The sequence below is a fragment of the Sapajus apella genome, unplaced genomic scaffold (genome assembly GCF_009761245.1).
Source record: "Sapajus apella isolate SASKATOON/1434 unplaced genomic scaffold, GSC_monkey_1.0 scaffold237, whole genome shotgun sequence".
NCBI lineage: Eukaryota > Metazoa > Chordata > Mammalia > Primates > Cebidae > Sapajus > Sapajus apella.
In genome coordinates this window covers 303674-329777 of record NW_022437177.1, presented here as the reverse complement: position 1 = coordinate 329777, position 26104 = coordinate 303674, and the positions used below count along the sequence as shown (strand labels likewise).

At 54.4% G+C, this 26104-nt stretch overlaps 2 protein-coding genes across 10 annotated transcripts in view; both read right to left on the bottom strand.

Moving 5' to 3' along the window:
• Positions 1–9673: 9673 nt before the first annotated feature.
• Positions 9674–16763, bottom strand: EPHX3 (epoxide hydrolase 3). The gene is made up of 8 exons (XM_032271568.1): positions 16645–16763; positions 15716–16003; positions 15524–15609; positions 14985–15142; positions 14738–14866; positions 10733–10836; positions 10506–10642; positions 9674–10406 (listed from the first exon to the last, which is right to left on the bottom strand). Exons 1-8 carry the CDS (start codon positions 16696–16698, stop codon positions 10181–10183), a joined length of 1182 nt encoding a protein of 393 aa, XP_032127459.1. The 5' UTR covers positions 16699–16763; the 3' UTR covers positions 9674–10180.
• Positions 16764–19860: 3097 nt separating this feature from the next.
• Positions 19861–26104, bottom strand: part of BRD4 (bromodomain containing 4) — a 94984-nt gene continuing 88740 nt past the window's right edge. For 7 of the 9 annotated variants that reach the window (XM_032271544.1, XM_032271545.1, XM_032271550.1 and 4 more), the window contains 5 exons: positions 23943–24317; positions 23676–23806; positions 23342–23547; positions 23007–23262; positions 19861–22746 (listed from right to left, as the gene is read on the bottom strand). In XM_032271544.1, coding sequence (XP_032127435.1) covers positions 22678–22746; positions 23007–23262; positions 23342–23547; positions 23676–23806; positions 23943–24317 — 1037 coding nt within the window. In that variant the 3' untranslated portion in view covers positions 19861–22677. The remainder of the gene's footprint in view (positions 22747–23006; positions 23263–23341; positions 23548–23675; positions 23807–23942; positions 24318–26104) is intronic. The other 2 variants (XM_032271549.1, XM_032271548.1) reach the window with 2 other exon arrangements.

The window sequence follows — 26104 nt, the reverse complement described above, 5'->3', positions numbered from 1 at the left end:
ATTCCAGCCTGGGCAACAGAGCAAGATTCTGTACCAAGAAGAAAAGAAAAAAGACCCAGGTTGGGCACAGTGGCTCATGCCTGTAATCCCAGCAGTTTGTGAGGCCGAGGCAGGTATCATGAGGTCAGAAGATCGAGACCATCTTGTTAACATGGTGATACCCCGTCTCTACTAAAAATACAAAAAATTAGCCAGGCGTGGTGGCACACACCTGTAGTCCCAGCTACTAGGAGGCTGAGGCAGGAGAATTGCTTGAACCCAGGAGGCGGAGGTTGCGGTGAGCCAAGATTGTGCCACTGCACTCCAGCCTGGGCAACAAGAGCAAAACCTCATCTCAAAAAGAGAAGGAGAAGGAGAAGAAGAAGAACTACAAAGTACTTGGTCACCAGATAGGGTCTCAGCTGCGGGTTCCTGCCACTGCCCTCCAGCCACGATGATGGGACCCACCCAAGGTGTCCAGATCCCCAGGAGACGGGGCAGTCGGGGAAACCCTTCCCATGGCCTCACAGCCCGCAGCCGAATAGTTCCCAACGTGGTGGGGGTGGGCTAGATCCCCCTCCCCGGTCCCTGCTGGCTGCCTTGGCTGAGGACTGCATTTCTCCTTCATGAGCTCAGTCCCTGGGGACGTGGGACCTGGGGCCACGCCAAGACACAGCTGCCGGCCCCACTGACCGAACCTGAGAATGTGCCCTTGGCTTCTTCTCTTGGGACTGCAGTCCCGCCCTCTGTGCGGAAACTGGGGCCAGGTTCTTGAGTCAGACAGTGGGCTGTGGGAGCCCAGTGAGAACCAGCAGGGGTGAGGGCAGTTGGGTGTGGGCCTTGGGCAAGTGTGGGGAGGCTGGACCCAGCCATATCCCCTGGACACTGCTTCCCTGGGACACTCAGATGCTCGAACCTTCCATGGCTCCCCATTGCCTAGAGTGACACAATTCCTCTTCACCTCATCAGCTTTATCTCCCTGCCTCTCAGACTTGCCAGCCTTTGCATGCAAGTTCCCACTGGTAGGAACATGCTTCACACTTGTAATCCCAGCACTTTGGGAGGCTGAGGCTGGCAGATCACCTGAGATTGGGAGTTCGAGATCAGCCTGACCGACATGGAGAAACCCTGCCTCTACTAAAAATACAAAATTAGCCAGGTGTTGGTAGTGCATGCCTGTAGTCCCATCTACTCCCACGGCTGAGGCAGGGGGATCGCTTGAGCCTGGAGTTTGAGGCTGCAGAGAGCTATGATTGTGCCACTGCACTCCCATCTGGGTGACAGAGCAAGACCCTGTCTCAAAAAATAAAAGTAATAATAGGCTGGGCATGGTGGTGCATGCCTGTAATCCCAGCACTTTGGGAGGCTGAGGCGGGCAGATCACAAGGTCAAGAGATCACGACCATCCTGGCCAACATGGGGAAAACCCATCTCTACTAAAAATACAAAAATTAGCTGGGTGTGGTGGCATGTACCTGTAATCCCAGCTACTCAGGAGGCTGAGTTGAGAGAATCGCTTGAACTTGGGAGGCGGAGGTTGCAGTGAGCCAAGATCATGCCACTGCACTCCAGCCTGGTGACAGAGCAAGACTCCGTCTCAAAAATAATAATAATACTAAAGAGGCTGGGTGTGGTGGCTCATGCCTGTAGTTCCAGCACTTTGGGAGGCTGAGGCGGGCAGATTGCCTGAGGTCAGGAGTTCAAGACCAGCCTGGTCAACATGGTGAAATCCCGTCTCTACTAAAAATGCAAAAATTAGCTGAGCATGGCGGTGGATGCCTGTAATTCCGGCTATTCAGGAGGATGAGGCAGGATAATCGCTTGAACCTGGGAGGCGGATATTGCAGTGAGCCGAGATAGCGCCACCACACTCCAGCCTGAAGACAGAGGGAGACTCTGTATCAAAAGAAAAGAAAAAACCAAAACCCAAACAGAACCACTGAAATAAGATAGTTAAATGGGAAGGAGAGAGGGGGAGGTCACCTAAAGGAGGAGAGGAGCCTGCAAGGCAAACAGCGGGGCAGGGGGTTAAGGGGTGAGTGTTCCAGGCAGAGGGAACAGCAAGTGCAAAGGCCCAGAGGAGGAGGGACGCGTAGGCAAGAGGAACATCGAGGAAGCCTGGGTGCCGAGTGAAGAATGAGCAAAGGTGGGGAGATCAGGGAAGAGGGCGGGGCTCACTCCCAAGGGGCCAGCGGGTCTGGGGTTCTAGCCCAAGCACAGTGAAGCCGCTGGAGGGCTTTAGCACAAGAAGCTGATCTGACTTAGTTTAGAAAATTTAGAACAATCATTTTGGGTTTTTTTGGTTTTATGGAGACAGAGTCTAGCTCTGTCGCCCAGGCTGGAGTGCAATGGTACAATCTCAGCTCACTGCAACCTCCACCTCCCGGGTTTCAAGTGACTCTCATGCCTCAGCTTCCCAAGTAGCTGGGACTACAGATGCGCACCACCATATCCAGATAATTTTTTTTTTTTAAACAGAGTTTCACTCTTGTCGCCCGGGCTGGAGTGCAGCAGTGTGATCTCAACTCACTTTAGCCTCCGCCTCCTGGGTTCAAGCTATTCTCCTGCCTCAGCCTCCCAAGTAGCTGGGATTGCAGGCACCCGTCACCACGCCTGGCTAACTTTTGTATTTTTAGTAGAGACAAGGTTTCCCCATGTTGGCCAGGCTGGTCTTGAACTCCTAACCTCAAGTGATTCATCTGCCTTGGCCTCCCAGAGTTCTGAGATTACATGCATGAGCCACCATGCCTGGCTGAAAAGAATCACTTTGCAAAGTTGAACATTCTTTTCTCCCAGGGATCCTTTCCTGAGGCATCACATGGCCTCCATCAGGGCCCTAATGACTCCACGTAATCCTGCCCGACTCACTCATCAGATTCCAAGATAGGTGGGCATCTGTCTTGCTCAGTGCTGGGGCCCCAACATCCAGCACAGAGCTTGATGCACAGTAACTGAAAGCATTGTCAACTGAATGAATGAATAAATTGAGAGCTGGGACCTAATCGTGTCTAAGGCCAGCCCTCCAGATCTACTGAACGCCCCCTGTATGGACACAGACAGAGCCAGGCTCTATAGGATCAGGGGCTAGGTCAGAGGAAAAGATTGGAGGTGTTAGGGCTTCCCAAGGGAGGAGTGTGAGAACTGATGGAGAAGAAAAGGAAGTGGGGGGAAAATAACGCACTTATTTATTTATTTATTTTTTTAGAGATGGAGTCTTGCTCTGTAGCCCAGGCTGGAATGCAGTGGCGTGATCTCGGTTCACGGTGTGATCTCAGTTCACGGCGACCTCCATTTCCCTGGTTCTGGTTCAAGCAATTCTGCCTTAGCCTCCCAACTAGCTGGGATTACAGGCATGCACCACCATGCTCAGCTGTATTTTTAGTAGAGACAGGGTTTCATTTGGCCAGGAGGGTCTTGAACTCCTGACCTTATGATCTGCCCACCTTGGCCTCCCAAAGTGCTACGATTACAGCCGTGAGCCACCGTGCCTGGCCTTTTTTTTTCTTTTCTTTTAAGTGGAGTCTCCCTCTGTTGCCCAGGCTGGAGTGTGATGGTGAGATCTCAGCTTACTGAAACCTCTACCTCCTGGGTTCAAGCAATTCTCCTGCCTCAGCCTCCCGAGTACCTGGAATTATAGGCACTGGCCATCATACCCAGCTAATTTTTTGTATTTTTGTAGAGATGGGGTTTCGGCCAGGCTGGTCTTGAACTCCAGACCTCAAGTGATCCCACCTCAGCCTCCCAAAGTGCTGGGATTACAGGTGTCAGCCACTGTTCCTGGCCTTTTTGTTTGTTCGTTTGTTTTGTTTTGGAGTTAGAAACAAGTTCTCTCTCTGTCACCCAGGCTGGGATTACAGATATGAACCACCACACCCGGCCATTTTTATTTTTATTGATTTTTTTGAGACAGTCTCTCTCTGTCACCCAGGCTGGTGTGCAGTGGCCTGATCTCGGCTCACTGCGACCTCTGCCTCCTGGGTTCAAGTGATTCTTGTGCCTCAGCCTCCTGATTAGCTGGGATTACAGGCGCCCGCCAGGCGCTAGTTTTGTATATTTAGTAGAGACAGGGTTTCACCATGTTGGCCAGGCTGGTCTCTACCTCCTGGTCTCAAGTTATCCAACCGCCTTGGCCTCCCAAAGTGATGGGATTATGGGCATGAGCCACCACGACGAGCCTCAGCATATTTTTTTTTTTTTTTTTTTTTTTTTTGAGAAGAACTCTTGCTCTGTCACCAGGCTCGAGTGCAATCTCGGCTCACCGCAATCTCCAACTTCTTGGTTCAAGCAATTCTCCTGCCTCAGCCTCCCAAGTAGCTGGGATTACAGGCACGGGCCACCATGCCCAGCTAATTTTTGTATTTTTAGTAGAGACAGGGTTTCACCGTGTTGGCCAGGATGGTCTCGATCTCCTGACATCAGGTGATCCACCTGCCTTGGCCTCCCAAAGTGCTGGGATTATAGGTATAAGCCACCGTGACCAGTCTCAAGCGCATCACATTTATCGTGCACTTTATTTCTATTATTATTACATTGTATTATATAATGAAATAATGATACAACCATAATGTAGAATCACTGGGAGCCCTGAGCTTGTTTTCCTGCAACTAGAGAGTCCCATCTAAGGGCGATGGGAGACAGTGACACACATCAGGCATGAGATTGTCGTAAGGAGCGTGCAACCTCGATCCCGTGCATGCACAGTTCACAGTAGGGTTTGAGCTCCTATGAGACTCTAATGCCGATGCTTATCTGACAGGAGGCGGAGCTCAGGTGGTAACGCCAGTGATGGAGAGCAGCTGTAAATACAGATGAAGGCTCAGTGGCTCCCCCGCCACTCAGCTGCTGCTGTACGGCCCCATTCCTCTGTGGTCTGAGGTTTGGGGACCCCTGCCCTAACTGCTCATTTTTGCATCCCTTGCCCCAGAAGCTTGTCCTCCTTCCTGTAGGGATGCCACTTGTCCCCACTGTCCCAACTGCTTTTCCTCCTACTTGAGAGATGAGGAGCTGCTCCTCTGAGTTTTTTTTTTTTTTTTTTTTTTTAATGGAGTCTCACTCTGTCACTCAGGCTGGAGTGTAGTGGCGCAATCTCGGCTCACTGCAACCTCCACCTCCGAGGTTCAAGCAATTCTCTGCCTCAGCCTCCGGAGTAGCTGAGATTACAGGCGCCCACCATCATACCTGGTTAATTTTTTTGTATTTTTAGTAGAGACAGGGTTTCACCATCTTAGCCAGGCTGATCTTGAACTCCTGACCTCGCGATCCACCCGCCTCAGCCTCCCAAAGTGCTGGGATTACAGGCGTGAGCCACGGCGCCCGGCCTTCTCAGGGGCTTTTGACACTAGGAACTACATCCCTATTCCCGGACACTCCTCCCTTCTCCATTCCTGCGGCATCAGGTTTGCCTGGTTCCCCTCCTACCTTTGTGGCCTCTCTCCTCTGCCTGTCTCTGAGGTGTTGGGGGCCCTCAGGAGTCAGTCTCCAGTCTTGTTCTCCACTCTGCTCTAGGGAGACTTCACCCTGGCTCCCAGCTTCAGAGCCTGTCTGCTCCACAATACATCGATGCTTGCTGGGCTTTTTTTTTTTTTTTTAGACGGAGTCTCACCCTGTCGCCCAGGCTGGAGTGCAATGGCGAAATCTTGGCTTACTGCTACCTCTGTCTCCCAGGTTCAAGCGATTCTCTTGCCTCAGTCTCCCAAGTAGCTGGGATTACAGGTGTCTGCCACCACGCCCAGCTAATTTTTTGTATCTTTAGTAGAGATGGGGGTTTCACCATATTTGCCAGGCTGGTCTCGAACTTCTAACCTCGTGATCCACCCGCCCGGGCCTCCCAAAGTGCTGGGATGCTGGGCTATTTTTGTCTTTAGCCCATAATATGCTTCTAGGTTCCTACCCCGGGATCCAGCCCCATCAGACTGAATATATCCCAAACCTGCCTCTGTACCTTCTCAGCGTATCTGGTCCTCTTCCAGTGCCTGGACTTGAGTCTTTCTCCACTGCCTGGACCACGCCCATTCCCCCTCTGAGGCCTCCCCACCCTCCGTCGGCCCCTCTGGTCACCACCCCCCAAGTAACATTCTAGGCGCACAGATCTGTCCGAGACCCTCCCCTGCTGGCCTGGGAAGCCTTTTACAGTCCCACGTCTTCCTATCCCAAACCTTCCTTCCAGTCTCACGGAAATGCTAAATCATCCCGGCGTGGGTGGCTTCTGTGGGTCGGAGCCCAGCTTTGCAAAATTCAGCTCCAAGACTGCTTCCTCCAGGGAGCCTTCCCTCCCTCCCCCAGGTAAGTGCTCCTCCCAGTTGCTCTTTCCGCCTGGGCCTGACCACACCCTGCAGGCAGTGTCTGAGCCGGGCTTTGTCTTCCACCAAGTCTCCTCGAACTGGTGGCAGGGACAGATGAATGAATGAATGAATGAATAGGAAGAGAGAATTCTACTACTGAACCACCAATGCAGCTCTCTGAATGAGTGAGTGAGTGATGGAAAGTGGTCTGGAGGCAGGGAGAGGGACTGGCCGATCTTGGGAGGAACCCCAGCCTGAGCCCGCGAGGTCCCAGCTCCCGCCTGAAAAGTTGCGCGCGCTAAGGCCCTGAGCCAGGGAAAAAAAAAAAAAAAAAAAAAAAAAAAAAAAAAAAAGACAAAGCGCAGGGATTGGCTCAGGCTGGGGGAGGCGGGCCTAGGACGATACACGAGTTTCCATTGGCTCATTCACCAGGAATCTGCCCAATCGACGGGATCGCCTTCTTCAGGAGACCCCGCCTCCCTCACTCCCGCAGCCGCGGAGGCGGAAGAAGGCGCCTTTCTGTTGTCCTAGCAACCGTCAGCGGACCCCTGTCGCCCGGGCAACTGTCCTGGGCCTCTCCGGTCACCCGGACAACCACTACCCGTTCCGGTCAACCATCAACCCGTCCCCCGTCACCCCGGCAACCATCGCCGGACCCACAGACCCCTGGACACTGTCCTGGTCTGGTCCGCCGACCTCCTCGCCCCAAATCTCTGCCGTAGGCTCGGAAGTCCCGGGGCCCCACGTCTCAAGGGTCCCCTCCTCCTCCCGCCCGTCTCCTCGCCTCCCCGGGGCGGGGGACGTTGCTCCTACCCCGGCAGGGGGCCCCGGGTTGGGCCGGGCCCCGGGGGTCCCTGCTCAGTCGGGGCAGTAGGACCGCCCTGTGCTGTGGCCGCGCGCAGCCCCCTGCAGGCCTGGGCGCTCGCGCTTTTGCGTGGGACTGTCCAAGCGCCACAGGGAGCTCTTCAAAATGCAAGCCATGTCCCTCCCCTGCTGAAAAACCTCCCCGGCTCCCCTTGAGAACCGAATCCAAGCTCCTGGCAGCCCCTGGCGGTTCTGGCTGTGTGGCCTCTTCTCTGAAGCCTCCTTGCTCACTCTGCTAGCAATCCCCTGGCCTGCGTGTTGTGACTCCAGTGACCCAAGGTTCTTCCATCCTGGTACCTTCCTAGTCACTGCTTCCCACTCCCCCAAAAAAGTGCATCCCAAGACAGGCGCGGTGTCTCATGCCTGGAGTCCCAGCACTTTGGGAGGCCGAGGCGGGTGGATCACGAGGTCAAGAGATCGAGACCATCCTGGTCAACATGGTGAAACCCCGTCTCTACTAAAAATACAAAAAATCAGCTGGGCATGGTGGTGTGTGCCTGTAATCCCAGCAACTCAGGAGGCTGAGGCAGGAGAATTGCCTGAACCAGGAGGCGGAGGTTGCGGTGAGCAGAGATCGCGCCATTGCACTCCAGCCTGGGTAAAAAGAGTGAAACTTCGTCTCAAAAAAAAAAAAATTTTTTTTTGAGAGGCCAAGGCAGGCGGATTGCTTGAGGTCAGGAGTTTGAGATCAACCTGGCCAACATGGTAAAACTCCATCTCTACTAAAAATACAAAAATTAGCCAGGTGTGGTGGAGCATGCCTGTAATCCTAGCTACTGGGGAGGCTGAGACAGGAGAATCGCTTGAACCCGGGAGATGGAGGTTGCAGTGAGCTGAGATCTCACCACTGCACTCTAGCCTGGGCAACAGAGCAAGACTACATTCTCAAAAAGAATTTTTTTCTTAATTAGCCTGGCATGGTGGTGTGTCCCTATAGTCCCAGCTACTTGGGAGGCTGAAGCAAGAGGATTGATTGAGCCCGGGAGGTTGAGGCTGCTGTAAGCTAAGATCACACCACTGCACCCCAGCCTGGGCAACAGAGTGAGACCCTGTCTCAAAACAACAAAACAGTGCATCTCTCAGCTAGGGTCCCACCTGTGGGTCTTCAGAGAAGCCTTCCCTGATCCCTGTCAGCTCTCTCCTCCTTAAACTCTTTCTGGCTCACGCCGTATCCCTAGGACCAAGAACACTGCGTGGTATCTATGTTGAGTAAAAGCGTGTTGTGCTGGGGACAGGAGGGCAGAGGGGGATGACCAGCAGGCAGGCCCATCTCAGAGACAGAAGAATGTATTTCTTATTATTTATTTATTTTTTATTTTTATTTATTTATTTTTTTTTTGAGACTGAGTTTTCGCTCTTATTACCCAGGCTGGAGTGCAATGGCGCGATCTCGGCTCACCGCAACCTCCGCCTCCTGGGTTCAGGCAATTCCCCTGCCTCAGCCTCCTGAGTAGCTGGGATTACAGGCACGTGCCACCATGCCCAGCTAATTTTTTGTAGCTTTAGTAGAGATGGGGTTTCACCGTGTTGACCAGGATGGTCTCGATCTCTTGACCTAGTGATCCACCCGCCTCGGACTCCCAAAGTGCTGGGATTACAGGCTTGAGCCACCGCGCCCGGCCAGAATGTATTTCTTATGGCCCCTCAGTCTTCATGGTACAGGTGATGACAGCAACGTCCCCAAAAAGCTGGGCAAAAGCCAGGGAGATACAAGCTAATGCTATGATCAGCCTGGGGCTGGGTGGCCCACCCTCCACTTGTAACCCCCACCGCCACCCCAGAGGGCTCCAGAGTCAGCGGAAACTGTGGCTAATTTGGAGCAGAAGTTTCCAGGAGCTGGAGAGGCAGGCCTCAGATCCCAGATGGCTGTTCTGGGACCTGGTCCCTTCCTGCCCCCAATCCAGAATCGCCTGCTCTAACAGACCCGAAAGCTGTTTTCCCAGGGATCTGGAGCAGGCAAGCCCAGGCTGGGGCGAGAGAAGTTGACCTGACCAGGCCTTGGGTCATGGGGGATGGGTAAGGAGAGGGGATTGCAGGAGCTCCCCTGGGAGCTGGAGAGGAATATGCACATCTACCTGCCTGCTGATGAGGGTCTGCCCTTGGGGAGGTTGTCAGGAGCCAGACAGGGAGGCCCCCAGCTCTTAGGCTAGGATTGCCCTCATCAGCTCTGCCTAACAGAACGTTCTTCACTGATGTGGCACTCGAGCACTTCAAACACAGCTGGTGTGGCTAAGCACAGTGGCTCCTGCCTGTAATCCCAGCACTGTGAGGGGCCAAGGTGGGCGGATCATTTGAGGCCAGCATTTCAATACTAGCCTGGTCAACATGGTGAAACCTCATCTCTACTGAAAATACAAAGATTAGTCAGGCATGGTGACACACCTGTAGTCTCGGCTACTCGGGAGGCAGAGACACAAGAATTGCTCGAACCCAGTAGGTGGAGGTTGCAGTGAGCCGAGATTGTACCACTGCACTCCATCCAGCCTGGGTGACAGAGCGAGACTCTGTCTCAAGTTAAAAAAAAGAAAAGAAAAGAAATACAGCAGGTGTGACTGAGCAGAGCATTTTCACTGTATTTCATTTCCATTAACATACCTTTAAGTTGAAGTAGCCAAATGCACCTAGCAGGATCGTACTTAAGAGTAGCATTGAGCTGAAAACCCAGGCAGGAGGTGGAAGGCAGGGACAGGAAGGTCAGGGTTTAAGGTTTGTGCAGTTATTCCAGGGGCTGACTTTGGCAAGGAGCAGGGTGAGGCCCCAGGGAGGGGAGAGGTGGGACACTGGGTCCTGGCATCTGGCTCCGCTGGAGGAGAGGCATACCCAGGGTCAGAGCTTGTCACACATGCACTCATCCATGCCTGCATGTGAGCACAGGGGTTGGTGGGTCCCAAAGCACTCATAAGTACACTTGTGTGAGATCCAGGAATCCCATGCCTAGGAGCAATTCAAGAGTCCACCCATGTATGGACATTCTATGGACTCCCAGGTACACGCAGATGACGAGGGTGTGTTCCTTCCTAAGTATCTGTGCTTCCCGGGCAGGCCAGCAAGGGCCGCTAGTCCAGCAGGTCTTGCAAGAAAGCCCACATGTACTGGTGCATCTCCTGAGGGTGGCTCTGTGGGATCCAATGCCCCGCGCCTGGCAGGATGTGAGCCTCCAACCTGCCCGGCACAAAGCGGCTGCCGATGGCTTCCACCAGCCCCAGCTCAAAGTAAATGTCCTTCTCCCCCCACAGCAGCAACGTGGGTGTGGCCAGCTCCTGGGGTTCCAGGGGGAAGTTCCTGTGGCCAGGAAAGACAGAAAGACAGGTGGAAGGATGGCTACCTCCCACCTGCCTGCCCTGCAAATCTCCTGAACTTATGCCTGGTGTCTGGTCTCACCTGAAGAGGTTTCGGTAGTAGTTGACGGGCCCGGTGAGACCACCAGGCTGTGAGAAGTGATAGAGGAAGGCCTCAAGTTCGTTGGGGGTCAAGCATGGGATGCCTGTCTTGCGGTGGGTGAGGGTGGTCTTCAGGATCTGGGTACACAGCAGGACTCTGGCTTCAGTGCCCAGCCCGCCCACCCCCAACCTGCTTCCCTCCCCGCCCTCAACCCACACTGTCTGTACCTGGAAGTCAGACATAGACAGCAACTTCTCCGGCAGCCAGGGGAGCTGGAACAGGAACATGTAGTTGGAACGGAAGAACTGGCCAGGGTGGCGAATGGAGTAGTCTGGGGTGGGAGGGTTGGGGGAGAGCGATTCAAGAGTGCACCTGTGTGTGGACACTGTGTAGACTCCCAGGCACACACAGATAACAGGAGGTTAACGGCAGAGTATGTGAGGCCTGCTCCAGGCGTGGCCCCATACACCTGCACCCCTGCACACACCCAGGTCATGCACACAGGACTCAGGAATGCCACTGCTGCCTGCTTGAGTCTGTGAAGGTGCTAGACACCCCTCCCAGCCTGGGCATCAGCTACATTCTCTCCCACCATGTGTCACTATTCACAGAATGGGAGCATCTCCCAGGAACCCCCATATCCACTGGTGTGCATTCCCTGCAGGATGCCTTTCCTCTGCCTTATTCAGCTAACATTTATTGAACAACTACTTCGTGCCAGGCCTGGTTCTAGACACAGCAGTGAATGAGGCAGACAAAACTCCCTGTTCATCCTAGGTGACTTAATAACACCCCTCTTTCTACGAAAAAATAAATCTTTAAAAATTAGCAGGATGGGCCGGGCGCGGTGGCTCACGCCTGTAGTCCCAGCACTTTGGGAGGCCGAGGCAGGTGGATCACAAGGTCAAGAGATCGAGACCATCCTGGGCAACATGGTGAAACCCCGTCTCTACTAAAAATACAAAAAATTAGCTGGGCATGGTGATGCGTGCCTGTAATCCCAGCTACTCGGGAGGCTGAGGCAGGAGAATTGCCTGAACCCAGGAGGCGGAGGTTGCGGTGAGCCGAGGTCGCGCCATTGCACTCCAGCCTGGGTAACAAGAGCGAAACTCTGTCTCAAAAAAAAAAAAAAAAAAAATTAGCAGGATGTGGTGATGTGTGCCTGTAGTCCCAGCTACTTGGGAAGCTGAAATGGGAGGACTGCTGGAGCCCAGGAGTCTGAGGCTGCAGAGAGCTTCAATTGCAGCACTGCACTCCAGCCTGGGCCACAGAGCAAGACTGTCTCAAATAAAAAAAAAAAAAAACCAAAAAACAAAAAACTCTCTGCCCTCAGGGAGCTGACAGTCTAGCTGGGGAGACAGACAAGTAAACAATGACAGGCCAGGCACGGTAGCTCACTCCTATAATCCCAGCCCTTTGGGAGGCCAAGGCAGGTGAATCACTTGAGGTCAGGAGTTACAGACCAACCTGGCCAACATAGTGAAACCCTGTCTTTACTAAAAACACAAAAATTAGCCGGGTGTGGTGGTGCATGTCTGTAGTCCCCACTACTCTGGAGGCTGAGGAAGGGGTGTCACTTGAACCCGGGAGGCAGAGGTTGCAGTGAGCCAACACTGCACCACTGCACTCCAGCCTGGGTGACAGAGTGAGACTCTGTCTCACAAAAAAAAAAAAAGGAAAGAAAACAACAAGAGAGAGCAGTTATGACCATAACGCTGCATATTAACATCAGGTGATATGACAGACATTATTATTATTATTTTATTTATTTATTTTTTTGAGACGGAGTTTCGCTCTTGTTACCCAGGCTGGAGTGCAATGGCGCGATCTCGGCTCACCGCAACCTCCGCCTCCTGGGTTCAAGCCATTCTCCTGCCTCAGCCTCCCGAGAAGCTGGGACTACAGGCATGCACCACCATGCCCAGCTAATTTTTGTATTTTTGATAGAGACGGGGTTTCACCATGTTGACCAGGATGGTCTCGATCTATTGACCTCGTGATCCACCCGCCTCGGCCTCCCAAAGTGCTGGGATTATAGGCGTGAGCCACCACGCCCGGCCGATATGACAGACATTATTAACCTCCGCAGCCTGTTTCTTCCAGCTAGAACATGGGGATAATAAACTTTTGGCCGGGTGTGGTGGCTCATGACTGTAATCTCAGCACTTTGGGAGGCTGAGGCGGGCAGATCACAAGGCCAGGAGTTCGAGACCAGCCTGGCCAACATGGTGAAACCCCATCTCTACTACAAACACCAAAAATTAGCCGGGCATAGTGGCAGGCACCCGTAATCCCAGCTACCTGGGAGACAGAAGAATCGCTTGAACCCAGGAGGCAGAGGGTGCAGGGAGTCGAGATCATGCCATTGCACTCCACCCTAGGCAACAGTGCAAGACTCTGTCTCAAAACAAAACAAAAGAAAAACCTTTCATAAGCCCAGGACCCTTAAGTAGGTTACTGTGTATACGTTCCTTGTTACTACAAGTACTTAAAAAGCATACGGATTACTCCTAAGTGTATTGTCATTGATTTTTATTTTATTTTATTTTTATTTTTTTGAGATGGGGTCTCACTGTCATCCAGGCTAGAGTGCAACAGCATGACCTTGGCTCACTGTAACCTCCATTCCCAGAGTTCAAGTAATTCTCCTGCCTCAGCCTCCTGAGTAGCTGGGATTACAGGCGCCTGCCACCGCATCTGTCTAATTTTTTGTGTTTTGTATTTTTAGTAGAGACAGGGTTTTACCAACTTGGCCAGACTGGTCTTGAACTCCTGACCTCATGATCCACCTGCCTCAGCCTCCCAAAGTGCTGGGATTACAGGCGTGAGCCACCACACCTGACCTATTTTATTTTATTTTTGAAACAGAGTCTCACTCTGTCATCTGGGCTGGAGTGCAGTGGTGTGATCTTGGCTCACTGCAACCTCCGCCTCTTAGGTTCAAGTGATTCTCTCGCCTCAGCCTCCTGAGTAGCTGGGACTACAGGCATGCACCACCATGCCTGGCTAAAATTTTTTTTTTTTTTTTTTTTTTTGTGAGACAGAGTTTCACTCTTGTTACCCAGGCTGGAGTGCAATGGCACGATCTCGGCTCACCGCAACCTCCGCCTCCCGGGTTCAGGCAATTCTCCTGCCTCAGCCTCCTGAGTAGCTGGGATTACAGGCACGCGCCACCATGCCCAGCTAATTTTTTGTAGTTTTAGTAGAGACGGAGTTTCACCATGTTGACTAGGATGGTCTCGATCTCTTGACCTCGTGATCCACCCGCCTTGGCCTCCCATAGTGCTGGGATTACAGGCTTGAGCCATCGCGCCCGGCCTGCCTGGCTAATTTTTTTGTATTTTTAGTAGAGACAGGGTTTCGCCATGTTGGCCAGGCTGTGTTGAACTCCTGGCCCAAGCAATCCACCAGCCTCGGCCTCCCAAAGTGCTGGGATTACAAGCATGAGCCCCCATGCCTGGGCATATTTTATGTATTTATTTTTTTGAGACGGAGTTTCTCTCTCGTTGCCCAGGCTGGAGTGCAATGGGGCGATCTCAGCTCACTGCAACCTCCGCCTCCTGGGTTCAAGAGATTCTCCTGTATCAGCCTCCCCAGTACCTGGGATTACAGGCATGCACCACCATGCCTGGGTAATTTTGTATTTTTAGTAGAGATGGGGTTTCTCCATGTTGGTCAGGCTGGTCTCGAACTCCTGTCCTCAGGTGATCTCCTCACCTTGGCCTCCCAAAGTGCTGGGATTACAGGCATGAGCCACCATGCCAAGCCTATTTATTTATTTTTGAGACAGGTTTGCTCTGTCATCACCCAGGCTGGAGTGCAGTGGTATGATCATAGCTCACTACAGCCTCAGACTCCAGGGCAAAAGCAATCCTCCCACGTCAGCCTCCGGAGTAGCTGGGACTACAGGCATGCACCACCAATGCCTGGCTAATTAAAAAAAAAAAAAATTTGTAGAGACAGGTCGGATCTTGCTATGTTGACCAGACTGGTCTGAACTCATGGCCTCAAGTGATCCTCCCACCTCAGCCTCCCAGAGGGCTGGGTTTACAGGTGTGAACCACTGAGCCTGGCATGTCATTAATTTCTGAATGAGGAGTTCCACAAGGGAAGAGACCAGGGATGACTGCCCCTGATGTGTTGACAGGTATACACAGAATTGCAAACACAGATACACACCCCTGCCCCCTTGCACACAAGTACATCCCAGAGTCCCAGTCTCTCACACACACCTTGGTACACCGACATGGGAGCGCCACCGACCACAACCATCCGCTCGACCAGGGATGGATAGTAGATGGAGAAATTCCAGGCAAGGAGGGCACCCCAGTCATGGGCCACAAGTACGCACTTGGAGTAACCTGTGGGAATCCGAGGAGCTGGTATCAGTGAGGTGCCAGGTAGGGCTGAAGCAGGGGTGGGGGAAGTTGGTCCCAGCAAGGACAAAGCGGGGTACCCAGGATGGGGGTATGTCTGCACCCAAGCCTAGAATGACATCCTTGATGTCCGCCAGCAGCAGGTCAGTTGTGTAGCAGTCCACATCTCCAGGTGCATCCGAGGGGCCATAGCCTCGCAAGTCCACAGCCACAACATGGAAGCGGCTCTGGAACTCCCGGAGCTGGAAACGCCAGGAGAACCTGCCAGGCAGGCCAGGGAGGGAGATTGAGTCAGGGCCTTCAGGTTGTACCTGCACACTACGCCCATCAGGGACCATTGGCAACCCCTCCTTCCTGCTCTAAATTTTCCCTAAAAGGAGGATGGGGAATCCCAGGCAGGGGGAGAGGCTGAGGCTGAAGCCAGCTACACCCTGAATCCAGGGAGCTTTAATTAGCCTCAATACCCCTCTGTCCCATCCCTTCAGGGCCTAGGGATCCTGGGTACGCCGGCTCAGTAGCCCTATCCTCCTCTATGTTCAGCCTGTCCCGATCTACGCAGCCCTCCTCCCTCCTTCTAGGGAGCCGGGGTTCCACCTGCCCCCAAGTCCCGTGCACCCCAAGGCCCCTGGGTCCCAGACTTGCCAGTTCTCAGGGAAGCCGTGCACAAACAGCATGAGGGGTCCGTTGCCTCGTCCAGCTGAGACATAGTGCAGACGCAGGCCCGAGCTCTAGGGGGAGGGCACGGCCTGAAGCCTGGGGAACCCTCCCTCCCAAGGCTTGAGCCGCCTCGACATCACGCGACCCCGCAGCCCGGATGGGCCCCAGTGCTCTCACCTCGAGGTTCAGGAAGCCGTGCTCGCCCAGCGAGGGGTCGCTCAGGCAGGCGGGGGGTGCGCTCCGGCGGCGCCCGCAGCAGCCGCGTCGCGGCCGGCACAGCACGTGCGTGAGCGCGATGCAGCCGTAGACAGCCGCGGCCACCAGCGCCGCCGAGAACACGAGGCTCCACATGAAGGCGCGCAGCAGCTTCAGCGACAGGCGCGACGGCGCCAGCAGCGCGGTCACCACCAGCTCGGGCATGTCGCCGCGCTCCGGGACCACAGCTTCGCTGCCGGCCGGGGGCACCTGCAGCAGCGGCGGGGCGGTGTCAGGGCTCAGGACCCCACCGCCTTTGGCCTGACGCCCCTCCGTGCCGTCGGGGCTTGTGGGACGCGATGAGAGAAGAGGCGGACAGCTCAGGAGTGCACGACTCACCTGAGTGCCAGGTAAACACCTGGGCGCGACAGGGGCGGGAAACAAGGCTAGGGTGCGGGAGCTGCAGAGGGAGGGGTTGGAAAGGGGGGAAAGAAATGAGCGGGGCCTAGAAGGGCCTGGGCGGGGCTTAGAGTTGGGGCGGGGCCCAGCAGGACTCCGCAGTAGGTGGGTGAGGGTCTAAAGAAGGCAATTCCGGGCCAGGAGCGTGGGGCCACGCCTGTGATCGCAGCACTTTGGGAGGCCGAGGCGGGCGGATCACCTGAGGTCAGGAGTTTGAGACCAGCCTGGCCAACATGGTGAAACCCCGTCTCCACTAAAAATACAAAAATTAGCTGGGTGTGGTGGCGGGGCCCTGTAATCCCAGCTACTTGGGAGGCTGAGGCAGGAAAATCGTTTGAATCTGGGAGGTGGAAGCTGCAGTGAGCTGGGATCGCGCCATTGCACTCCAGCCTGGGCAACAAGAGCGAAACTCCGTCTCAAAAAAGAAAAGGCAATTCCGAGTCCAGACAAACCTTGGAGAGGGGTCCTGTGTCAAGTGGGCGGCACCTGGAGTGAGGGGCGGGCATATGCAGAGCAGGTGTGGCCTACAAGCCAGAAAAGAGGGAAGAGTTGAAGTGGTAGGCGTGGCTTACGCGGGTAGGCGGGGAGAGGGTGGGGCCTAGAGGAGGTGAGGCCTAACATTGGGCGGAGAAGGCGGGAGCCTGGGCCAATGAACTGAGGGTCGGCCTGGAGGCTTATGAGGCAGAGGGCGGGGTGGGAACCTAATATGGCGGGTCGGGCGGGCCCGGAAGCGGAAGAAGAGGGACAGGCAATGACAGGTCTAGGACTAGAAGGGAGGCGCGGGCGGTGTTAGCAGACCGAGGAGGCTTCGGGAGGCCCGGGCGCTACCCGCCTGGTGCTCCCTACCCCGGGGTGCGGGACCCTCCCCTTGGTCTGGCTCCAAAGACCTAGCAGCACTGACTTTACCCAGCTCTGGTTCCAACGGCGGGTCCAGCGGCCTCGGCCCGGCGCCGTCCTCCTATTGGCCCAACAGACCAGCTGGCCCACCCCTGTACGTCTGTAATTGGACAGCGGCGGCCACTGATGTCCAAGGGACAGGTCCTAGCCCGGGAGCCAATCGACAGGTGTTGAGCCCCAGGCTCCTAGAGTGGGCAGAGGAGGCGGAGATACCGTTTCCTAGAGGGCCTGCCTGGTTCCCCCAGGAGGACCCGGCCTATTGAGTGACTAGGGTTCTAGCCGAAAGAGGAAGTGGGACAGGGCCGGGTGTGATGGGGCCTGGAGTCACAGAGCCCTGCGGCCCTGCTGTCCCTGCAAGAAACCAACTTCTTCCTCCTATTTTGCAACCTTCTCCCGGTATCCTTGAACATTTTAGGGACACCCATCACTTAACCCGTATAGCAACCCTATTAAATGTAAATGGTAGTATCATATCACTGTAACACAGAACATGAACCTGAATTTCGAGGATGAACTCATTTGCCTGAAACTATACATCTTGTTAAACAGCCATCCACAAAGACGTAGGGAAAAAGGCAGCTATCTGTGGCTACACCTCCCCTTCCTCCCAGAAGCAGCCGTGGGAACATTTTTAGCTTTTTCTTTTTCTTTTTTCAGATGGGATCTCAATCATAGCTCACTGCAGCCTCGAACTCCTGGGCTCAAACCTGTATTTGGGACTACAGGTGTGTGCCACCACACTGTGCTAATTTTTCAAAAACTTTTATTATTATTTTTTTTTGAGACGGAGTTTCACTCATGTTACCCAGGCTGGAGTGCAATGGCGCGATCTCGGCTCACCGCAACCTCCGCCTCCTGGGTTCAGGCAATTCTCCTGCCTCAGCCTCCTGAGTAGCTGGGATTACAGGCATGCACCACCATGCCCAGCTAATTTTTTGTATTTTTAGTAGAGACGGGGTTTCACCATGTTGACCAGGATTGTCTCGATCTCTTGACCTCGTGATCCACCCGCCTCGGCCTCCCAAAGCGCTGGGATTACAGGTTTGAGCCACCGCGCCCGGCCCCAAAAACTTTTAATAGAGACTACCTGCTATGTTGTATAGGCTGGTCTCAAACTCCTGGCCTGTGTCACCATACTCAGCTAATTTTTCAAAAACTTTTAATAGAGGCGACTTGCTATGTTGTCTAGGCTGTTCTCAAACTCCTGGCCTCAAACAATCCTCCAGCCTCGGCCTTCCAAAGTGGGATTACAAGTGTGAGCCACCATGCCTGGCCTCTGTTTCTTGACTTAACCAGTTTCTGACATTAGCCACAGACTTGCTCGTGTCACTACCCCAGCACGGAACATGCTTTTTCTCTATTAGCTTCCTTTAAAAAACTCCACTTGTCACCTCCTGCCCCTTTCCACCTCCCACTTTTGTCCATATACCTTTGTGCTGTCAAAGCTGCTCAACATTATACTGTCCCGGGATCATAATTAAGTCCATGAAGTTGCTACTTAAAGGTGAATAGTGGTTTACGTTCTGCCTCAGTAAACAATGCATCTCAGAGCTGAGTAGACGTCTATGATTACATTGCCCATAGTGTACAAACTTTTGTTCTCCCTGGACTACTTAACCACTACCTTTCTTTTGTTGTGTGATTAGCCTACATCATAGCTTTGGTTTTTCTGAGATGGGAGTCTCCACCATGTTGCCCAAGCTGGAGTGCAGCGGTGTGATCTCGGCTCACTCAACCTCTGCCTACAAGGTTCAAGCGATTCTCCTGCCTCAGCTTCCGGAGTAGCTAGGACTACAGGTATGCACCACCACAGCTGGCTAATTATTTTGTATTTTTTAGTAGAGACAGGGTTTCACTATGTTGGCCAGGCTAGTCTCTAAGGGATCTGACCTCAAGCAATCCACCCACCTTGGCCTCCCAAAGTGCTGGGATTACAGATGTTAGCCACCGCACCTGGCAGCTTTTTTTGACAGTCTCACTCTGTTGCCAGGTGCCAGGCTGGAGTGCAGTGGCACAAGCTCAGCTCACTGCAACCTCTGCCTCTCAGGTTCAAGCAATGCTCCTGCCTCAGCGTCCGAAGTAGCTGGGAATACAGGCGCGTGCCACCATGCTCAGCTAATTTTTTTTTAGTAGAGACGGGGTTTCACCATGTTGGCCAGGATGGTCTTGATCTCTTGCCCTTGTGATCCACCCGCCTTGGCCTCCCAAAGTGCTGGGATTACAGGCATGAGCCACCGCACCCAGCCAGCTTTTGTTTCTTTTTTTTTTTTTTTTTGAGACGGAGTTTCGCTCTTGTTACCCAGGCTGGAGTGCAATGGCGCGATCTCGGCTCACCGCAACCTCCGTCTCCCGGGTTCAGGCAATTCTCCTGCCCCAGCCTCCTGAGTCGCTGGGATTACAGGCACATGCCACCATGCCCAGCTGAATTTTTGTATTTTTAGTAGAGACGGGGTTTCACCATGTTGACCAGGATGGTCTCGATCTCTTGACCTCGTGATCCACCCGCCTCGGCCTCCCAAAGTGCTGGGATTACAGGCTTGAGCCACCGCGCCCGGCTTAGCTTTTGTTTCTTTTACACCCTCCATTAAATCAATTCTGACAATTTGATGTTCCCAGGATCTCTCCTGACTCCACTAATCTGGCCGCATGGCTGGTGGGCACCTGAGGACCCTCCCTTCTTCCTCTGCTGCACATCACTGACCCACACCCTCACCTTCCCACTCCTCCCATGCCTACCCTCAAACAAAAAGACAGCAGCCATCACAGGAGAGTAACTTTATATTCAGTACAAATGTTTATTTTTGCAATGAGAACTGCACAAAAAAAAAGAACCTTTTATATATAAGTGAAAAGTCTACGAATTCCCTTCTACAAATGTCTAAGTGTTTTAATACAAGTCTCAGATTCACTGACATAATTATTGGCCAAGCGATCCGTGCATACAGTACAGTAGGGGCTTGTACACACCTCTTACTCTGGTATAGGACTAAGGTTTCTAGTACTGTGGGAAGGATTGGGAAACGGCTGGAGAAACTAAATAGATCCCAGTTCTAATTACAACCCAGTTAGTGAGACAGCCATTAGGGAGGTGTGGAGGCGGCCATGGCAGAGTTAAATCTTCAGCAGGAAGGTGCAGACAAAACTATCATTCCAGCTCAGCAGTTGGACCCAGCCTGGGGGTGTCTCAACAAAACCAGGAACAAAAATGGGATGGGATGAGATGGAAAAACCCCCGAAGAACCTAAATACATCACACTTGAAGTGGCACAGAGGTCTTTGGGAAGTGCCTGGGTGGGCAGGGACGTTGAGGAAGGGGCGGGGGGCCTCTGGCTGGATGCCTAACAATACCCTCCAAGGGAGGTTTGGCCGATCTAAAGACAACAATGGACCTTTCAGGTCGAAAAGTGGGGATGTAGGTTAATAAAACAGTGCTAGAAATGTTTGTCTCTGCATACATATAAATTATATACTTTCATCTTACATCTTAGGGGCTCTTGTTGGGCATCACCCGTGCCTTGTGGCTGGGGCATGTGCGTATAGGTGGGCACACAGGGAGGGCAGCCACCTGTGGGCTTTCTTGGGTAGGAATATGTGTGCATGTGTATGTGCATGGCAGGGTAAGGATTCTAATGGGGGGGGGGGAATGTAGATTTCTCTAAGAATATCTGATTAACCCTGAGCTTAAATGAAAGGAGTTAGGTCGAGGCAGGCAAGGTGGAAGAAGTCGACGAAGTCCTTTGGTGAGTGGGGGATGGGATGACGGAGGGTGGAGGGGAAGAATACTGTCTGGAGTTTGGCCAGGGTTCTGCTGGAGCATACCCTCCATCTCAGCCAGGGTCCACAAGGATGAGTACCTGGCTCTGGTCACAGCTTCAGCTTGAGGTGGCCGCTATGAGCCTGCGTGGCTCCTGCGCAGGGCAGGCAGGGATAGGCCACAGGAGAGGGGCTAGGTAATTCCTGGTGATAGTTCTTGTACAGAGGTGGTCCAGGGTCCAGGGGGGCCCCTGGGCCTAGCCTAGGCAACAATTGGTTCACAAAGAAATGTCAGGGAGACGCCAGCATTAAAAAAGAGAGATGTGTTTATTCCATGATCAGTACAGACCAAATGCATATTTCACTGTATGAAAGTCAAACCAGTCAGTGACTCCAGGGTTTGGCCAACACTGAGGCACCAGCGTCGTGGTGTAGAGTGGGTTCTCATGGCACACGTAACCTCACCAAGGGCTCCAATTATAAAATTAAAAAAAAAAAAAAAAAAAAAAAAAAAAAAAAAAAAAAAGCACGGGCAGGAGCGAGCGGCCACTGGTCGGGGCTGGGCGCCAGGTGAGGGAATCTGCCTCAGTCTGTGGCACCCCTAGGGCCTGGCGCCCACCTTGTCCCTTGGCCCTTCCTTTCTCAGTTTAAAAACAAAACAAAACAACAAAAAAACCCCTCAAAACAGATCTGACATTAAAAAACAAGCCAACAAATGGGGTTGGGTGGGAGGAGGGGGAAGGAAAAGAAATTGCAGCTTTCTGGTTTTATAATTAAAAATAGACGAAGTTTGAAACTCAGTAAAATATAGGCAGGATTTTTTTGTGTTTTGTCTTTTTTGTGGATTTTTTTGAGTTTTTCTTTTTTTACACCAGTTTGGTGGAGTCACTAACAAACTTCAAACAAAGATATGCCAACTATGTTCACTATACAGTACAGCCACGGTCACACACTACCCACAGCGCGGTGGCAGCCGCCGCTCAATGAGGAGACGATCACACCATTTCAGAGATAAGCAGTGCCATTGTGTCTGGAGAAGAGATAATTAAAAATAAAATAGAATTCAACAAAAAATATATATAGGAAAAAACAAAACAAAACAAAACCAGAAACACAGGTGGGAAGGAACTGACTTTGGTTGGTGGCCTCACTCCCCGGGCAAGGCCTGCCCACATGGGACAGCCGCCTCACTCCGGATGCCATGGACACACACACCTCCACGGCACTATTCCCTTTTGCACAAGCACACACTTACAGAGAGCGGCTCTCGATTAAAGGCTTGTGGGGGAGGGTTGGGGGGGTCTGTTCAAGGCAAAGTCAGTGCCAGCGAGGGGGTGGGCTGGCCTCACCCACCTCCAGCCCACTCGGGCCTGCCCTGGCCTCCTGGGAGCGGGCGGCGATGGCTGGGGTGTGGGGAAGGACTCCTGGCAGGCAGGATGTCACGAATGTCACGTTCTTGGGGACAGAAAACCAGTCACGGTGGCGACAGCAACGATGTCCTGTGTATACTGTGTAGACATCTGGCGGAGAGAGGGCCTCTGCCCCGCATGTGGGGATGCAGGGCTTGGGTCCAGCCGGCACTCGCTCATAACGAGGCGTGCGCTGAGCGGACGTCCTGTGCGGGGTGAGTGGCAGAACGTCTGTCCGGCTGTCCGTAAGGCAGACAGGCTCTGTGATCCTTAGCTGCCCGTCAGGCCAGCCCCGGGCATAGCATGCAGGAGGGCCAGGCCCGGAGGCGTCCCCTGGCCGCTGCCCCTACCTCCACCGCCGCCCCTAACACTATGGAAAGTCAATGTTTTGCCAGAAAATCAAAGTCAGAAGCCACCTAGGTGCGCTCAGAAAAGATTTTCTTCAAATATTGACAATAGATCACTCTGGAAATTCATGTCAATGGTAGCTGCCATCTGGAGGAGAAAGGAAGGAGTCAGGAAGATAACCTAGCCACCCCGAAGTTCCAAGCCCTCCCCAGGGCTGACCCCTCACAGCACCACCCCTATACAGCACTCAGGCCCTACACCTGAGCCCAGAGGACTGCATGCCGACCAGCAGGGCCTGGGCTTCCCCACTGCCCCTCCCTGTCCAGGCTCTAGTCCCCACTTCCCAGCTTCCCCAGGGGCTAACCCTTACACAGGGCTAACCCACCCCACCAGGCCCCCAAACTCACGGCTTCCCGGCGTCTTCGCTCCTGCTCCCGCTTCCGAGCCAACTCCCTCTGCTGGTCCAGCATGGACTGGGGCTGGGAGCTCTGGGCCTGGGGGGTGGCAGCAGCTGCCACTGCGGCTGCCTGTTGTTGTTGCTGCTGCTGCTGCTGCTGCTGCTGCTCCTGGCGCTGCTGCTGTTGCTGCTGCTGCTCCTGGCGCCGGCGTGCCTCCTCATGGGCCCGCCGGGCCTGCTCCAGCGCATCCTCGTCCTCTCGGCTCCTGGGCAGAGGGTCCTGGTCAGCCTGGGGACCTGTGTGGCCCCAGAAGTCCCCATACCCTGCCCAGAGCCTTCCCCCACCTCATGCGCTCCTGCCGCAGCCGTTCCTTCTCCTTCTCAGCGTGCTCAGCCTGAGCCTTCAGGGCCTTCTCACGCTCCTCCTTCTCCCGAGCAGCGCGGCGGAACTGCTCGAAGCTGTCGCTGGATGACTTGGCGGTAGAGGAGGGGGTGGTCGGATGCTTCTGCACTAGGCTGGCCCAGGAGCCCATGTTCTTGATTTTTAGGTCCTGCAGAACCGAGAGATTGGGGTGGGTGAGGGGCCTGCTGTGTCCAAAGGGCATAGCAGGGGACATGCCCAGCATAGCACCCTCCAGGGTCAAGGGGCAAATGGCACCCATGGGCCTCCCTTCCCGACCTTTTTGGGGGCAACCGGAGTCTTCGGCTCCTGTTTCTGTTTGTCCTTGTCAGGGGCCCCTGGTGGTGGTGCGTTCTGCTCAGGGGGCCGGATTACAGGCCTCCCGACATCCACAGGCTTCATCTCCGGCCCTGGAACATAAACACAGCCGGTAGGCCCAGGCCCACATCACCCCGGCGGGGCACGGTCCACCAGCCCCACAGCGAGGTCACGTCCAACATGGGCCTGGGGGCCGGAGCCCTGGCTGTGGGCGGGGAGGGCACTCACGCTGGGGCAGGTGGACGGGGGCCTTGATGCTCTCCGGATGCTTGGGGGGCTCCGGCCGCAGCGAGGGGCTGAAGGGCTCGCTGCGGATGATGGGTGAGTGGATCTTCTCCTCCTTCACCACCACCAGGGGCTGGGGCTGGACCACGGAGGCCGCACGCAGCTCCTGGGATGGCACAGGCACAGCGGCCGGTGAGGTGGGCAGGCGCCCCTGGCCCCGGCCCACGCCTGGCTCTGGGGGCTGTGGCCCAGCCCTGCCCGTTACCTGCTTCTTAGGCTGGACGTTTTGCTGGGGTGGAGACTGGTGGGTCAGGCTCTGGAACTGTGACATCTGGGGGGAATGTATCATAAGCGGGGAGGGGGCTTCACGGAGATGACCTAGGAGAGGGAACAAGAAATGTGTTATGGGGCTGGCTTAGAGCTGCTGCCCCTGGGCCACTTGAGCCTTGAGAGAATTGTCAGCAAGGAAAAGATGGGCTGAATGAAGAACCTGCATGTGGCTGCCCAGGCCCAGGGGCAAGGGTCCATCAGCCCAGCTCCAAAAGAGTGAAGACCCACACAAGTGACTGGGACTGGTGAGGACATGACCCCTCCCCCAAAAAGCTGAGTGCCCCGTGTCCCCCTGCACATGGGACCTAAGTCATATCCTTAAACTCAGTGCACAGCAGGGCTTTCTGAAGCCCTGTGGCACCAGGCCTGGTGTTTAAACCTCCTGTGTGCATCGAACCACCCGGGACTCTGGAAAACTCAGATCCTGACACATGTGGGCTTAGCAGGACCTGGGCCCTAATACTTTTTAACCCCACAGAGTTCAGCCTGGGTTCCCGCCAACTAGCCTGGCCCACCTGTATGATTACAGGAGATGAAGAACCCAGTCTTGGGGGTGACGAACCTCAGGACCCTCCCCATGGTCCTATTCCCCACTCAGCCTGCATGTCCCACAGAAGGGGCAAGCTTGGAACTGGCCTCTAACTAGGCCAAGTGGGGAGCAGGCAAAACAGGGCCTGGAGCTGTCTCTTTTAGGAAATGGGCCAGCCTGCCACCTGCATCCAACCCAAGGCTGGGAGGGATCCAGCAGACACAGGGACTACTGGGCCCTGAATCACAGTGAGCCAGCACCTCAGGACTGCGAGCTGGAGGAGCCAAGTCCTGCCCATTCAACACGTGGCCTCCCACTGCTGGAATCCCTGCAGGCCAGGGGCCTCACCGCCCCTTGACCAGCTCTAACTTAGGACAAGCTACACTGTCCACAGAGAAAGGTTGCCTCTCTGCAAAGCTTCTGCTCCCAGCCTGGCCTCACACCCATCTCCTTCCACTGTCTGCCAGCACAGATACCCTTGTGATTTCCATGAGCCCCGCTGGCTGGAGGCACCTATTTTCATAGGCTTGGAGCAGACCACAATGCCCCAGGTGTGGTGGACCCTCCATAGCCTCTCTAGAGCCAGGACCCACTTCTAACGCCAGAAGACATCTTGGAGCCTGCTGGAGCCCACATGGTGTCCAGGCCCACCCTGTCCTTGTGGCCCTCTGCTCTGTGTGGCTGGTTTTGTTGGCCTTGATGTCTCCTCCAATTCCAGCACAACAGAACCACTCTGGGCACTGCCATCCCCATGCACTGCTGGAGGGCCCCAGGCCCAGCCTGCCAGGGATCCACAGATATACAACTGCAGCAGCTTCCCACCCATCTAGGGAAGTGCCTTCAGTAGCACCTGTTGAGGCTGATCTGGGCAACAGTAGGCTATGGAAGCTGTGGTTTATAGAAACCACCTGCCTGCTGGTGGGTTCAGAGGGTGGCTCAGGGATGGCTCCTGAAAACTGGCTGTGGGCCGAGGGATGCCTATTAAGTCTCTTTGGGAGTCTAACAACTTGACTTTTGGCCCGAAGGCCCCAGCAGGATCCCAACCCACACTGCTCTTGATGCTCCATCCTAGCCTGCTGGGGCTTGTGTCGAGGCCAGGGCCTAAAGTAGAGCTGGCTGGAGGAGACCTGTCTCAGTCCCTGTAGGTGCATGGTGCACCCTAAGCCTGGCTCTTCTAAATGCCTTGTGTCCCCTGTCTATCACCCCCAACAGGAGACTGGCCCTGCTTTGTGTGAGAGCAGGCACAGCCAGCAGGCCCAACACCAGTGTTTCCCAGGGAGGACAGACAGCTGTTCTTGGCTCAGGG

What these genes read in the sequence shown, in the direction of transcription:
- EPHX3 (XM_032271568.1), bottom strand. Translation starts at nt 16,698, where the DNA reads ATGCCCGCCCCTCACTCCAGGTGCCGCCCACTTGACACAGGACCCCTC. An exon ending in TCCCATGTCGGTGTACCAAG is followed by an intron (nt 10,837 to 14,737) that starts GTGTGTGTGAGA and finishes CTCCCACCCCAG; the next exon opens with ACTACTCCATTCGCCACCCT. An exon ending in TACTACCGAAACCTCTTCAG is followed by an intron (nt 10,407 to 10,505) that starts GTGAGACCAGAC and finishes TCCTGGCCACAG; the next exon opens with GAACTTCCCCCTGGAACCCC.